Source organism: Lachancea lanzarotensis, scaffold LALA0S07, assembly GCF_000938715.1.
Source record: "Lachancea lanzarotensis genome assembly LALA0, scaffold LALA0S07, whole genome shotgun sequence".
Lineage (NCBI taxonomy): Eukaryota > Fungi > Ascomycota > Saccharomycetes > Saccharomycetales > Saccharomycetaceae > Lachancea > Lachancea lanzarotensis.
The window spans coordinates 96389-108001 of NW_019212885.1; the positions used below are offsets into that span (position 1 = coordinate 96389).

Consider the following 11613-nt stretch of genomic DNA (forward strand, 5'->3'; position numbering starts at 1 on the left):
AAAGATGATAATCAACTTAGAAACTACTAACGCATATGACTTTCGCCCCTTTCCCAATGGGCAAATTCATCTTAGAGTGAACAATGTCAATCGTAATGCTTGAAATCAAGAACTATCGACATTAAAGACTTTCCCCATTTCTCTTAATTTGAGAAAATCATGAGCAAATTGCTTTGTCTCATCATCGAGGATTTTAAAGACTCCGGACTTCACATTGAGGTTGATAAAGTTTTCTTTGGTGATGTGTTCGAGAGACACTTTTAGCCCATCGATTTCCAAAGTTGGAGGCACTTTTCGTAAAATGTCGACATGCCCGGCTCCCAAGGTTGACCTCATTTCGAGTAGTGCCTTTATGAAAGCTGGCTTGTTCATACTGTAAGTTATCAGGTACTGCCATAACTCAATATCCCCCGAACTTTGAACAAATTGTATAGCAAGCTTGGGCTCATTTCCTCTATCTATGATCAGCGAAAGGGCCTTTTTAGTTTCTCCGATCTTTCCATATAGGTATATTAGCTCGTTGGTATAGTCATTCGTTGAACTGCAAAGCTCGATAGCGTTATCGACGTCGTAGTTTTTCTTGGTCTTTAAAAATTCTAGGAGGCCTTCGTGATCAAATTGTAGGTAAAGGGTAATCATATCATTTTCATAAGGTGCGGTCAAAATGGGTTCAGCTTTGGAGCCCTCGCGTAAGAAAAGGTAAAGCAAAATGCCGTAAGTCTCAGAGGACGAAAGCTTGGAAGTGATGAAGGAGATATCGACCATATGAGTCCCTTGCACTAGAAGGTTAATCGGCTTTTTGAAAATCCGCTGTGCGTGATCTAAACCCAGCGAGTTTAGAGCTTCATCTTCACCATTGTAAGGAAGAAGTACGATATCCAACAACTGCCTCGCAAACATTGAGAGCACTTTTTGATCACTAATAATATCGAGAGCCCTCAAATCTCTCATCTGGATGAGGTGGGGTACAGCTTTTACATCTTTATTCTCCGTCAGAAGTAAGAAAACGAGCTCTTCTCTGTATTCACGGACGTGTTCGTCATTTTTTTCTATCAGCTCCTCAAAAAGGTTTTCAAAATACTGGCTGTTCCAAGCGTTTCTTGGCCACTGGTGTGTATAATGGGACAAAATGGAGAGCTGATGAGTTTCAAGGTAGAACTTCAAAATGTTGTCGTAGATTTTAGAGCTCAACTGCGGATGCAAAGGCACCAGCGGAGCGATTTCGTTGACCTTTCCATTTTCGATCAATAGCGTAACATATGCTTCCCATTTTTCGATAATGTGTCGGTATTGATCAGAATCATTCGCCTCGATGTTCGTGCTGGAGAAAATCTCGGTAATGGCAGAGGCGGCATCTTCCCAGCTTTTAGAAGATATTAGCGCGTTTATGTAACGTTCTCCAGTTTCCAATCTTTCCATCTTATCGACAGCGTAGAGGCCGATGTTCCATGCATCATAGTCCCTTCCATTGTCGAGGAACCATTGATATCGCTCCAGTAAAGATAACTCATGAGCAGATATCGCATCATGAGAACTAATCATAAAATATTCAGTGGATTCTCTACCAATGTGCTTACCTAGATGGTAGTCATTGACATTTAGGTTTTGATGATTTTTGGAAACAACTTCATCGCCATGGATTTCTTCACCAGTGAACATATCGATAACTTTTAGCTGTGGATTGTTTAGGGTTGTTCCAGCGCTTTCGGAGGAAGGTATCTCTAAGCACAATAGTTGATCATTACGGAAAGACACTACACCTGCCAAGGTCATGGGTAAGTACAGATAGTGGTCATGCTCGATTTTTTTGTCCGGGACTGCTCTCAGACTAGATGCAGCACTGGACAAAATGGACCCCAAATGATTTCCGTGAGTAGTCAGAGTTGCTAAGGAGACTTTGAATGTCCAAACATGACGGGCCCAGGAGATAACTATCCTGTCTGTTTCTGGGAAGTGAACAGAAGGCCAATACAAATCTGGCCTTGTGCCGTCTTCATCCCTGGGAAACGGTATTTGTAATAGCTTACTTTTCGACGCTATACTGTAGAAAGTGATGCCTGCATCGTTCATCCAGAAAAGGACGTCATCTAAAGTATAGATCCCAACGATTGGTCCGTGCCCCTTATCAAGCACAACGTCGACCCTGTTCCCAAGCCAGTTTCTTTGAGACAAAATAACCTCTCCTGCCATACCTCCCGAAACGAAAGTTTTTGAAGTTTTATACTTTTCATCCAATACCACTGCATGGACTGGTCTTTTAAAATCGCACGCAAGTAGATCAGAACTATCTCTCACTGAGCCGATGACAACCGTTCCATCAATTGAAGAGGTTGCGAAAAGCTCTCCATCCGTATATATCGAAGTGATTGACGATCGGTGACATTTGAGCGTCCTTATCGTGGTAAAGTCGGGCTCTGTGAATTGTAATATTCCAGCATGTGTAGCAAAAGCGAAAACTTTGTCGTGGAATTGGCACGCTGATATGGTATCTCTTGTGAGAAAGTTTTTCGAAAGCTGCGTGATTCTAGAGTATTTTAGTAGGGGAGGTTCGTCATCTTCATCTTCGTCGTCGTCGTCATCATCATCATCATCATCATCATCCTTCCCAGCGTCGTCGTCTTCTTCGTCCTCTTCATCATCTTCAACTTCAACTTTCTCTTTATCTTCTTGGCCGATGTCTTCCCGACTATTCTCGTTCTTAATATTATAACTCAACGCATCGTTATTTTCACTATCAGTATGTTTTGGGGGCATTTGTTTGGCGAAATTCTTTCCATTCTTTCCCACTTGTCTAAGAATTCCTTCTGTTCCATCTTCATCTTCAGCATTACTTGAGCTTTTGTCTGTCGTTTTCGAAGAAAAACTGGAAGTCTTTTCACCATGTACAAACTGGTTTTTATCTTGATTTGTGTCATTGGAAAACTCCCTCTCCTCATATTTATCTGTACTTCCATTCTCTCTTCCTTGACGTTGTTTTACCTTAATTTCATGTTCATCGTTTGGACGATCGTAGTTCAGTTCATTTGTGAGTTTTTCCGCTCCTGTTTTATCTTTAACATCAGAGCTCGCTATTCTGTGAGGATCAAAATCTCCCACTGATGCTTGGTGGTCGCGCCGGGCCATCTACGCTCCATGTTGGTTCGAATTTCAAGACATAAAGATATAGGAACTTGATGATATGTTCAAATTAACTAAATTTATGCTTGTAAAATACATCCGACCGTTCAGCAAGAGTTCAGAACAAACGTATGCTCAATGCCCAGAGCTAGGAAAGGTGCACTAATACAGTGCGATCCGTCTATAAGAGCCCTGATTTTGCAGATGGACACTGACAGAAATAACATCATTCTAGAGGAATTAGACGATACACACCTATTGGTAGATCCAGCGAAAGTTGAGTTCATCAAAGCTGAGCTGAACAGATTAATGTCACAAAATATTTACGACGCGATGGACGAAGAAGAAGAGCCTTGAAAATCTTTCAAATAAGTTTCGGCGGTCTCGTTGGTTTTCTCTCAGGTAGCCTGATCAAAGCACAAGGGCATTGTAAAGATAGTTGTGATGGGTTTCGTTGACTTGCCCTGCATGCATGTAAGTAATCTGTACATATAAAAGTTCAAGTCAAGTTTAATTTTGCTCGAGGGAACTGGCCACATTATTTACCAGCTCAACAAGCACGTCAACGTACATCAACTCAGAAAATTCACCTTTATTGACTTTTCCATTTGACGCTAGTTCTGCAACATGTTCGTAAAATATGGAATAAGAGCGAGCCAACGACTCTTGAATTGCGTCGATCAAGTGGGACCTGATTTCAACATCACCGACAAAATTGCACATACGTTCGTAAAGCCTGGGCAAGTTCGCCTCAATATTGGCGCGCAGCTGCTTGTTTTTGGCCAATAAGTCATCGTCATTGTCGAGGCAATCGACTACCAAGTCCTTGACGGCCGCATCCGTCAAATCTTTGACAGCCCTTCTTAGCTCCATTGTTAGCTCTGAACGTGCGTCGACCATGTCTCGGACCACCAGCGGTCCGTTCTCCGTGGTTAGATCTAATACTGATGTGCTGGAGACATTCATAGATCCTCCAATAGCGAAAGACCTCAAAAACTCCGTAAGGCCGGAAAAGTCAACATACTTTTCGTTACAGACGTACTGAATCTCGAATGCCTGGACTTGTTTGCGAAGCATCAACAAATTTTTCAAACAGGCGAGTCGTGGCTCCAATGTATCTTCGGAATGTTTTACAAGCTGAAAAGCCGATCTTAACGACTCGATACAATCATGCACAATGTGATGAGCGAGGTTGTCAAAAATGGAGGAGTTGACCAATTGGTAGATTCTCGAAAGAAGGGCTACCGCTCTTAAAACTGGGGGATAACAACTGCGAACTTCATCCACCTCTTCTTCGAAGTCAGATATACTGTCAAGAAAGGAAGTTACAACAGCATTTTTGTTTTCTGAATTTGCTGGAATAGACTTGCGATGATTGATTATGAAGGCATCCGTGGTGGGTCTGAAGTTCACTATGTTCGATTCGACATATTTCTGAGCACGAAATATCAGTCTGTACTGAACGTCTTGTAGAATTGGCTCAAAAATCTTATCTAAGTAGACACTCTTGAACTGGTCTTGATATTCCTTAGAATCCTCCTCAAATTGATAGAACTTATTGAGTAGAGTGACGGAGTCGCATAAAACTGTAACCTCATTCTCTCTTAGAACTTTTTCGCGAACAGAATCATGTAAGGGCTCGCAGAGACGGAAAAGTCCATTATTGAAAAAGCTTTTTCCCTCTGCTTCGGGAAAGAACTGTGCTATCAGATCGTATTCATTATGGCAAAGCTGCGAAAAAAACAGTAGGCTGTCCTGGATGTATTTCACCAAAGAGAAGCCAGAGTCTTCGGTATTCAGTTCATTGAGCTGGTTTCGAATCAAGGGTTGCAAAAGTTTTGAACGGATCTGAAAATATTCAAGGTAACAATTTTGCAAGGCGGATTTCACGTCATCGCGGTACCTATTGTTGCTGGTGTGTGAACAGCGGGTTGAAAGCTCTTCGGAAATGGAGTAAAAATCTACAGCACGCGATCTGAACTTGTTATAGAGCAGTGCTTCACGCGTGGCTAAGTCTGTCGTAGTTTCTAGAGATCTGGCAACTTCATTATAAAGAGCCTTCAACGAGCTGGTGAGGTAGCTTACCATCATGTTACAGCAGCGCATCAAGCTTTGTTTAAATTTGATGCGGTACGTTTCGGAATCAGCAAAGTCTTGGTGTTGCTCGAGGAACAAGAGAGAAGCATCTATTTTAGCCAGTTTCAGGCGAAAAGAGTCTCTCTTGACAATACTAGCGGAATTGGAATGGTGTAGCCAGCGTACAATCGGATCCAAAGCGTCAAAATTCGTCATGTAATCGTCCAAAGATTTGTGCAGTATTTCGAGGTTGTTGAAATTGTGGAACAACTGGCCGATTGTGGTCGTGAAAGTCTCGGTTTTGGTCGACAAACTTCCGAATTCAGCAATAGCAAGAGCCAGCTGGTCATCAATGGCTTGTGTTTGATCTATGACGGCCTGATATTCCGCGGTTCTGCTGTTGAGACTGGACAGGTAGTTTTCATATTTTGCGTAGCTGGGGCCGTCGCCGCGAGCCTGAGAATGTTGACTGTCAAGCGGTTTGGGTTTTTTAGGGTGCGTTGAGCGAATTTCTCGCAGTTTGCGAAGTAGATCCTGATCATCCAGAAGCGATGGTGTCTGTAAAGAGTTAGTATATTGCTGTTATTTTGATTTCAACGATAACGGCAGCTAGACATACAAGTTCCGGTGCGGCTGGTCCCTTGACCGCTATGGTGTTTGCCAGAGATCCAGATCTTGTTCGTGAGGGCATCGATATGTTTGTGTGGGTACGTTTCTAGAACCAGTTGCTGCTGGTGCTTGATGGTTTTTGACAAGATGCGTGGTTCACTCATGAACTTACAGGCGGCGAGCATTCAATTTAAAAATCACGTGACCAACCAATGACACCGGTAGTGGAAGGCGAGAGCTATAGTTCTTGATATCTTTCGTTGAGGTGGGAGCCGTAGTAATAGTTCATCTCCCTCGAAAACTTCTTATCTATACGATCGTGATGCAAAGTCATAGCAAAGTATTTCGATCTCGCTAGGAGTCTTGGCCTTGGCCTTGGCCTGGCTACGAATAGTTCTGGAACCCATGTTCCATTGTGTCCCGTATACAGACAATACATTCACTTTATATGTACGAAACTTCAAATCTTTCTCTTTATAGAGGAAAGCAGCCCCAGCTAGCCCTTGATCGATGGTTTTTTGTCAAACTAAACTTTACGTTACGTATAGGACCCTGTTTTTTTGGGCTACAGGCCTTGGCGAGGCTTCAATTTGAGACCGTATTGAACAAAGGCTCGATCTTGGCACTGCAACCCACAGAGGTTTAAGACCAGTTCGGACTTTATAATAGCTACTATGGTACATAAAGGGTTTACAGAATAGTCAAGATCACGGGACTCGAAAATGACGATCGTCGGCTGATAAAGCCACGCGATTTTTCTTTACGATCTGAATCGGCTCTTAATGCCATAACGTACGGTTCGATTCACGCGCCTATCAAAAGTTATCAGCCGAAAATCGATGATCGGCTCATAAGTGTTGTGTCGGCTCTTACAAAAGCGTTACAGGCCGGCAATTCTTGGTGTATATATAACAGGGTCTCGAGGCCAGTCAAAGATCGAACTCGTTGGGTAGAGAAGGTATATTTTGTATTCACATATACCAGTGAGGTATATATTTTCTCTTATTCGCAACAAACCGTCTCTTTTCTTTCCGCAGATGAATTCTGAGCTTTCGTTGGAAACTGATTCAGAGCGATCCGAAAAAGGGCCTCATGGCGAAAAAAAGGAAGTCATTGCTACCAGTTCGTTCAACAGCGAAAACGTCGTGCAACATCAAATTCAGCTCAACAGTTCTCTCGTCAATGCCAACACCGACAGTGCCGTGGATTTGCATAGAATCCTGACGCAGAACAAACAAGGTGTAGAAAAGATCTTGTCCCGCTACGAGTCCAATACTCACGGTTTAGGTCCAGTGGAATCAGGAATCGATCTTGAAAAAGTAGAAACGACCCCAGCTCCCAACTCGTCCTTTAATGCTAACGACAAATGGAAATACCCGGTAGACGAGGACAGCAAACTCCGGATTGTGGATTTCGTGGAAGACGACCGGGACGACCCACGTAACTGGACCAAGGCCTACAAGTGGAAGTACACGGTTCTACTTGGCGCTGTATGCTTTGACGTTGCCATGATGTCTGCGGTCATTACAGGCGACTTGGAAGCGCCCAAATACGAGCTGAACTGCTCCACCGAAGTTATGTGTCTTTGTGTGTCGCTGATGGTGTGGGGGTTCGGTCTGGGACCCTTACTATTTGCACCGCTCTCGGAAGAATTTGGACGTAACCCAGTTTACCAAGTGACTCTGTTTATCGCTGTTGTTTTTATCGTGCCTTGCGGAGCAGCAAAAAACATTGGCACACTTTTAGCATTCAGATTTTTGGACGGACTTGCATTCAGTGCGCCCATGTGTTTGATCGGCGGTTCTTTAAGTGATATGTGGAGAAGCACCGAGCGAGGCGTAGCTATGTCTATTTTCTCTGCCGCTCCCTTCTTGGGCCCTGTTATGGGCCCCATCGTAGGGTCCTTGTTAAGTGTAAAGTGCTCCTGGCGATGGGTTTACTGGTTCATGTTGATCTTCAGCGCCTGCCTGTACGTGGTGGTAGTGATGTTTTTGCCAGAAACTCATCACCAGAAGATTCTAAGAGCAAGAGCCAAGCATCTCCGCAAAATAACTAACGATCCCACTTACAGGACCGTCAGCGAGATCAAAATCCGGACTTTGAAGGAAGTCACCTCTGAAACTCTTCTACGTCCAATGGTGCTTCTTTTGGAGTTGATCGTTTTCCTCATTACCATGTACATGACCGTCATTTACGGCCTCTTGTACATGTTTTTCTTTGCCTTCCCCGTCGTGTTCTCCGAGGGTAAACACTTTGGCCCCATCAAGACTAGTCTCATGTTCATTCCAGTAGGCGCCGGAGTTCTTCTTGCCACGGCAATCTCACCTTTCCTCAACAAAGACTACGTGAAAAGAGCTCAGAAATACCTTGACAGAGGAGAAATCCCTCCCGCCGAACTCAGATTGATCCCCATGATGATCGGATGCTGGTTCGTTCCCATCGGCCTCTTCTCCTTTGCCTGGTCCTCTTTCCCACGCATCTCATGGGCCGGTCCGTGCTTTAGTGGGTTTGCTTGTGGATTCGGGTTCTTGATGCTCTACAACCCAGCTAACAATTACATTGTCGACTCTTACCAGCACTATGCGGCATCTGGTCTTGCAGCCAAGACTTTTGTTAGATCCATGTGGGGTGGTTCAGTGGCACTATTCACGATCCAGATGTATCACAGACTAGACTACCAATGGGCCACTACTCTAATGGCCTTTATTGCACTAGCATGCTGCGCTATTCCATATTTGTTCTACTTTTTCGGGGCTAGAATCAGGCAGAAATCCAAGTACGCCTACTCACCCGTATTACACAGTGGCAAGACTGATGCAGAAGCCGACCCTAAGTAGCTCAAAAGTTACATATTCGAGAAAATAGTCTTTTAATGAATTAATGTACAATCTATTACGCCTTCCAACGATAAATAATATAAATGGAATGTCTTTTTTCGAGCTGTCATATAGTTTCGTGCTTTATACATCTATGATTCATAACATTTCAGAGCCCTTGGTGTCCACATAAATCTCCGCATATGCTGTGAGCAATGGAGAAGTCTGAGTCCTTGGTCTCAAAACGTTCCCCAACGACTTTTCCGTCTATTTTTCATTCATCTGCCCCCTGATACGAGCTTTTTCAGCTTCAATATCTATTCCGTATTCCTCTGAGATCTTCTTCTCAAGACGCAGTCTTTTCTCGAGTCTTTCTTTTTTCATTCTTGCTAGCTCAGCTTTTATTTCGTATGGTTCCTTGGGTATTTTGTTCAAAGTCTCAGGGTCGGGCCAAAACCCTGGCACGTTCAGCTTTTTGTCGGTATCTATACCGATGTAGTACATAACTGCCACTGGTGATAAGAGACAAAATGCAAAGCGGAAAACTTCAAGTTGAGACCTGGTGTATTTGAAAGGAAGCTTCATCATGAGAAGGTTCTTCTATTGGAAAAATACCTCTAGATACTTCAACTGAAATACTGATCACTTGGGAATCTAACAGAGCACAGAAGCTTCAATTATCACGAATTGAATGGAGACCAGTACTCCTCTGTGTTTCTAGAATGTTGTAGAGTTTACAAAGATCATGGTCAACTAACTCATCGTCGAGACTTCACTAATTAACACTTTATGTATAATAATTTCCATGATGTTGAAAAATTTCAGAATTCTTGACAAACAAGAAGTCATCTCATCTCATCGCATCGCACTTGTTTTTGGGATCACATCTATGTCTACATTCAAAAGAACAAAGTTGAATATGGTTAAACAGATCTGCACACATTCTGGCTCATTCCACGCTGATGAAGCGTTAGCAGTGTACATGCTGAGAATTTTACCACAGTTCAAAGACGCTAACGTTGTTAGATCAAGAGAACCTTCGGTTTGGGAACAAAGCGATATTGTAGTGGATGTGAGCGGCAAATATGATGAGGCCAAGGGCCTATTAGACCATCACCAGCGTGAGTTTGCAGAGACCTTCAGTGAGAACTACAAGACTAAGCTATCCAGCGCGGGACTTGTGTACAAGCACTTTGGTCTAGATATCATCAAGACTCTGCAACCGCAGTTGACCGAGTCCCAGGCTGAGTTTCTATATCAGAAAGTCTACAGAGACTTTATAGAGTCTTTGGACGCTAATGACAACGGTATCAGCAATTTCGACAGTGAGGAGCTGGGAGTGAAACCCAAGTTCCACGACAAAAACATCACGATTCCAGGCATTGTTTCCGGCATGAATCCACGCTGGAATGAGGACAGCAGCGATGCTACTTTTGATGAGTTTTTTTTTAAGGCATCGGACTTTATTGGCGGCGTCTTTACTAACCTTGTCAAGGGCTACGGCGAGTCCTGGATCCCAGCCAAGACTTTGGTGGAAGAAGCCATCGATGCCAGATTCGACGTTGATGCCTCGGGAAAGATCATCGTGTTAAGCCAATTTTGCCCATGGAAGGAGCATCTGTATACTATTGAAAAGGAGCGTGGGATTGAAAACCAAATACTTTTTGTCCTTTTTGCGGATTCTTCTGGAAAATGGAGAGTGTCCACTGTTTCGCTATCTGCTACATCTTTCAAATTCAGAAAGGGTCTGCCTGAGCCTTTGAGAGGACTGAGAGACGAGGAATTAAGTGAAAAGAGTGGTTTGCCAGGCTGCATTTTCATCCATGCTGCAGGTTTCATTGGCGGAGCTTCGTCGAAGGAAACTGTTTTGAAGCTTGCACAGATGAGTCTTTGAAGTTCACAACTCAGAGCCGACTCGCTTCTCTCTCCAGTTGTGGCATGATAATTTCAAGACTGAAAGAAAATGTCTTTTTTTTGGAGCTCTGGCACAAGAATGCAAAACGCTGTAAAAACGAAGACGCATGAAGGTCCATCTCGGTTCCTTAAACCTAATACGGAATATTTATTTGATCATCTGAGAAAACACGGGTTTTTTCCGATTTTTCACTGTTCCCGAGGCCAATACAATGTTCTTGGCAAGAGAACTCATTAATATCTATCTGACAAGTCTGTCGTCCAATATACAATAACTTCTAAGAACGAGAAACAAAAGGCTAAACGTTCCATCTATCGGCCAGAAATAGCTACTGTAAAGTTAAAATGTCGCATGGTCCTGTATAGCGTGTCTTATTTCACAACTTCCCGGATCAAAAAACATGCTGCAGTGTAAATGATACTTAGTTTTCAAGTTATGCTGTAGAAATGTCGAGTTTATTCAAGTCAAGAGCTCGACGCATACGACCTACATAGAGAACGCCGTGCTATCAATTCGATTTTGCTGTGTCGTCTGCGTACCACCTATTATTCTTGTACTCAAAGCTAGACCTGACATCCATCTCTTTCCAATTTATCTGCTGTCGCATCAATTGATTACCGCAGAACCCTGGAAAAACCGGAATTCCTCACGGGTGGTAAATTCCTGGTCATTTCAACACTTTCTAGCGGTTTTAACCCCCTCACCTTAACGTTCAATTCGTCTCTTTTCAACTTCTGAACCGTCATGTCAAGCCATTCCGTATACAGTGCTAAGCAAGGGGACGGTTCGTCTTCAAGAAGAGCATAAAAGTTTTGAAAACAGCCAGATCGGATACTTAAGTTTCAGATTATACAACTCAAACCGGTATCAGCGCTCGATTAGCTCGAGCACCAAGCGGCTTCTCGATTCTTTGGTCAGCTAGGGTAGTGTCACCAAACAATTAACCAGCTTGTTTTTCGACAAGCTTTCCTTCAGGAAAATAGTGAAACCAATCGTGCATATATCTTGATACAGATTAGTCGTACAACATATCACCAAGCCTTGACTGTTGTATTCTGAAGAAGAAGCCTGTGTTTTTCA

The 11613-nt window shown here is 43.3% G+C and overlaps 6 protein-coding genes across 6 annotated transcripts; 3 read left to right on the forward strand and 3 right to left on the reverse strand.

The window, feature by feature from the left end:
• Positions 1 to 105: 105 nt before the first annotated feature.
• On the reverse strand, positions 106 to 3123 carry VPS41 (LALA0S07e01134g1_1; the record flags this gene model as incomplete). Its single annotated transcript, XM_022771348.1, has 1 exon — positions 106 to 3123. One exon carries the CDS (start codon positions 3121 to 3123, stop codon positions 106 to 108), a length of 3018 nt encoding a protein of 1005 aa, XP_022629264.1.
• A 132-nt stretch (positions 3124 to 3255) lies between these two features.
• TFB5 (LALA0S07e01156g1_1) lies at positions 3256 to 3474 on the forward strand (the record flags this gene model as incomplete). The annotated part of the gene is made up of 1 exon (XM_022771349.1): positions 3256 to 3474. The coding sequence occupies one exon, from the start codon at positions 3256 to 3258 to the stop codon at positions 3472 to 3474; it is 219 nt and encodes a 72-aa protein (XP_022629265.1).
• Positions 3475 to 3627: 153 nt separating this feature from the next.
• Positions 3628 to 5884, reverse strand: COG3 (LALA0S07e01178g1_1; the record flags this gene model as incomplete). Its single annotated transcript, XM_022771350.1, has 2 exons — positions 3628 to 5751; positions 5813 to 5884. 2 exons carry the CDS (start codon positions 5882 to 5884, stop codon positions 3628 to 3630), a joined length of 2196 nt encoding a protein of 731 aa, XP_022629266.1.
• Positions 5885 to 6839: 955 nt separating this feature from the next.
• LALA0_S07e01200g (LALA0S07e01200g1_1) lies at positions 6840 to 8639 on the forward strand (the record flags this gene model as incomplete). The annotated part of the gene is made up of 1 exon (XM_022771351.1): positions 6840 to 8639. One exon carries the CDS (start codon positions 6840 to 6842, stop codon positions 8637 to 8639), a length of 1800 nt encoding a protein of 599 aa, XP_022629267.1.
• Positions 8640 to 8885: 246 nt separating this feature from the next.
• Positions 8886 to 9203, reverse strand: PET100 (LALA0S07e01222g1_1; the record flags this gene model as incomplete). Its single annotated transcript, XM_022771352.1, has 1 exon — positions 8886 to 9203. One exon carries the CDS (start codon positions 9201 to 9203, stop codon positions 8886 to 8888), a length of 318 nt encoding a protein of 105 aa, XP_022629268.1.
• A 223-nt stretch (positions 9204 to 9426) lies between these two features.
• Positions 9427 to 10512, forward strand: MYG1 (LALA0S07e01244g1_1; the record flags this gene model as incomplete). Its single annotated transcript, XM_022771353.1, has 1 exon — positions 9427 to 10512. One exon carries the CDS (start codon positions 9427 to 9429, stop codon positions 10510 to 10512), a length of 1086 nt encoding a protein of 361 aa, XP_022629269.1.
• Positions 10513 to 11613: the final 1101 nt, after the last annotated feature.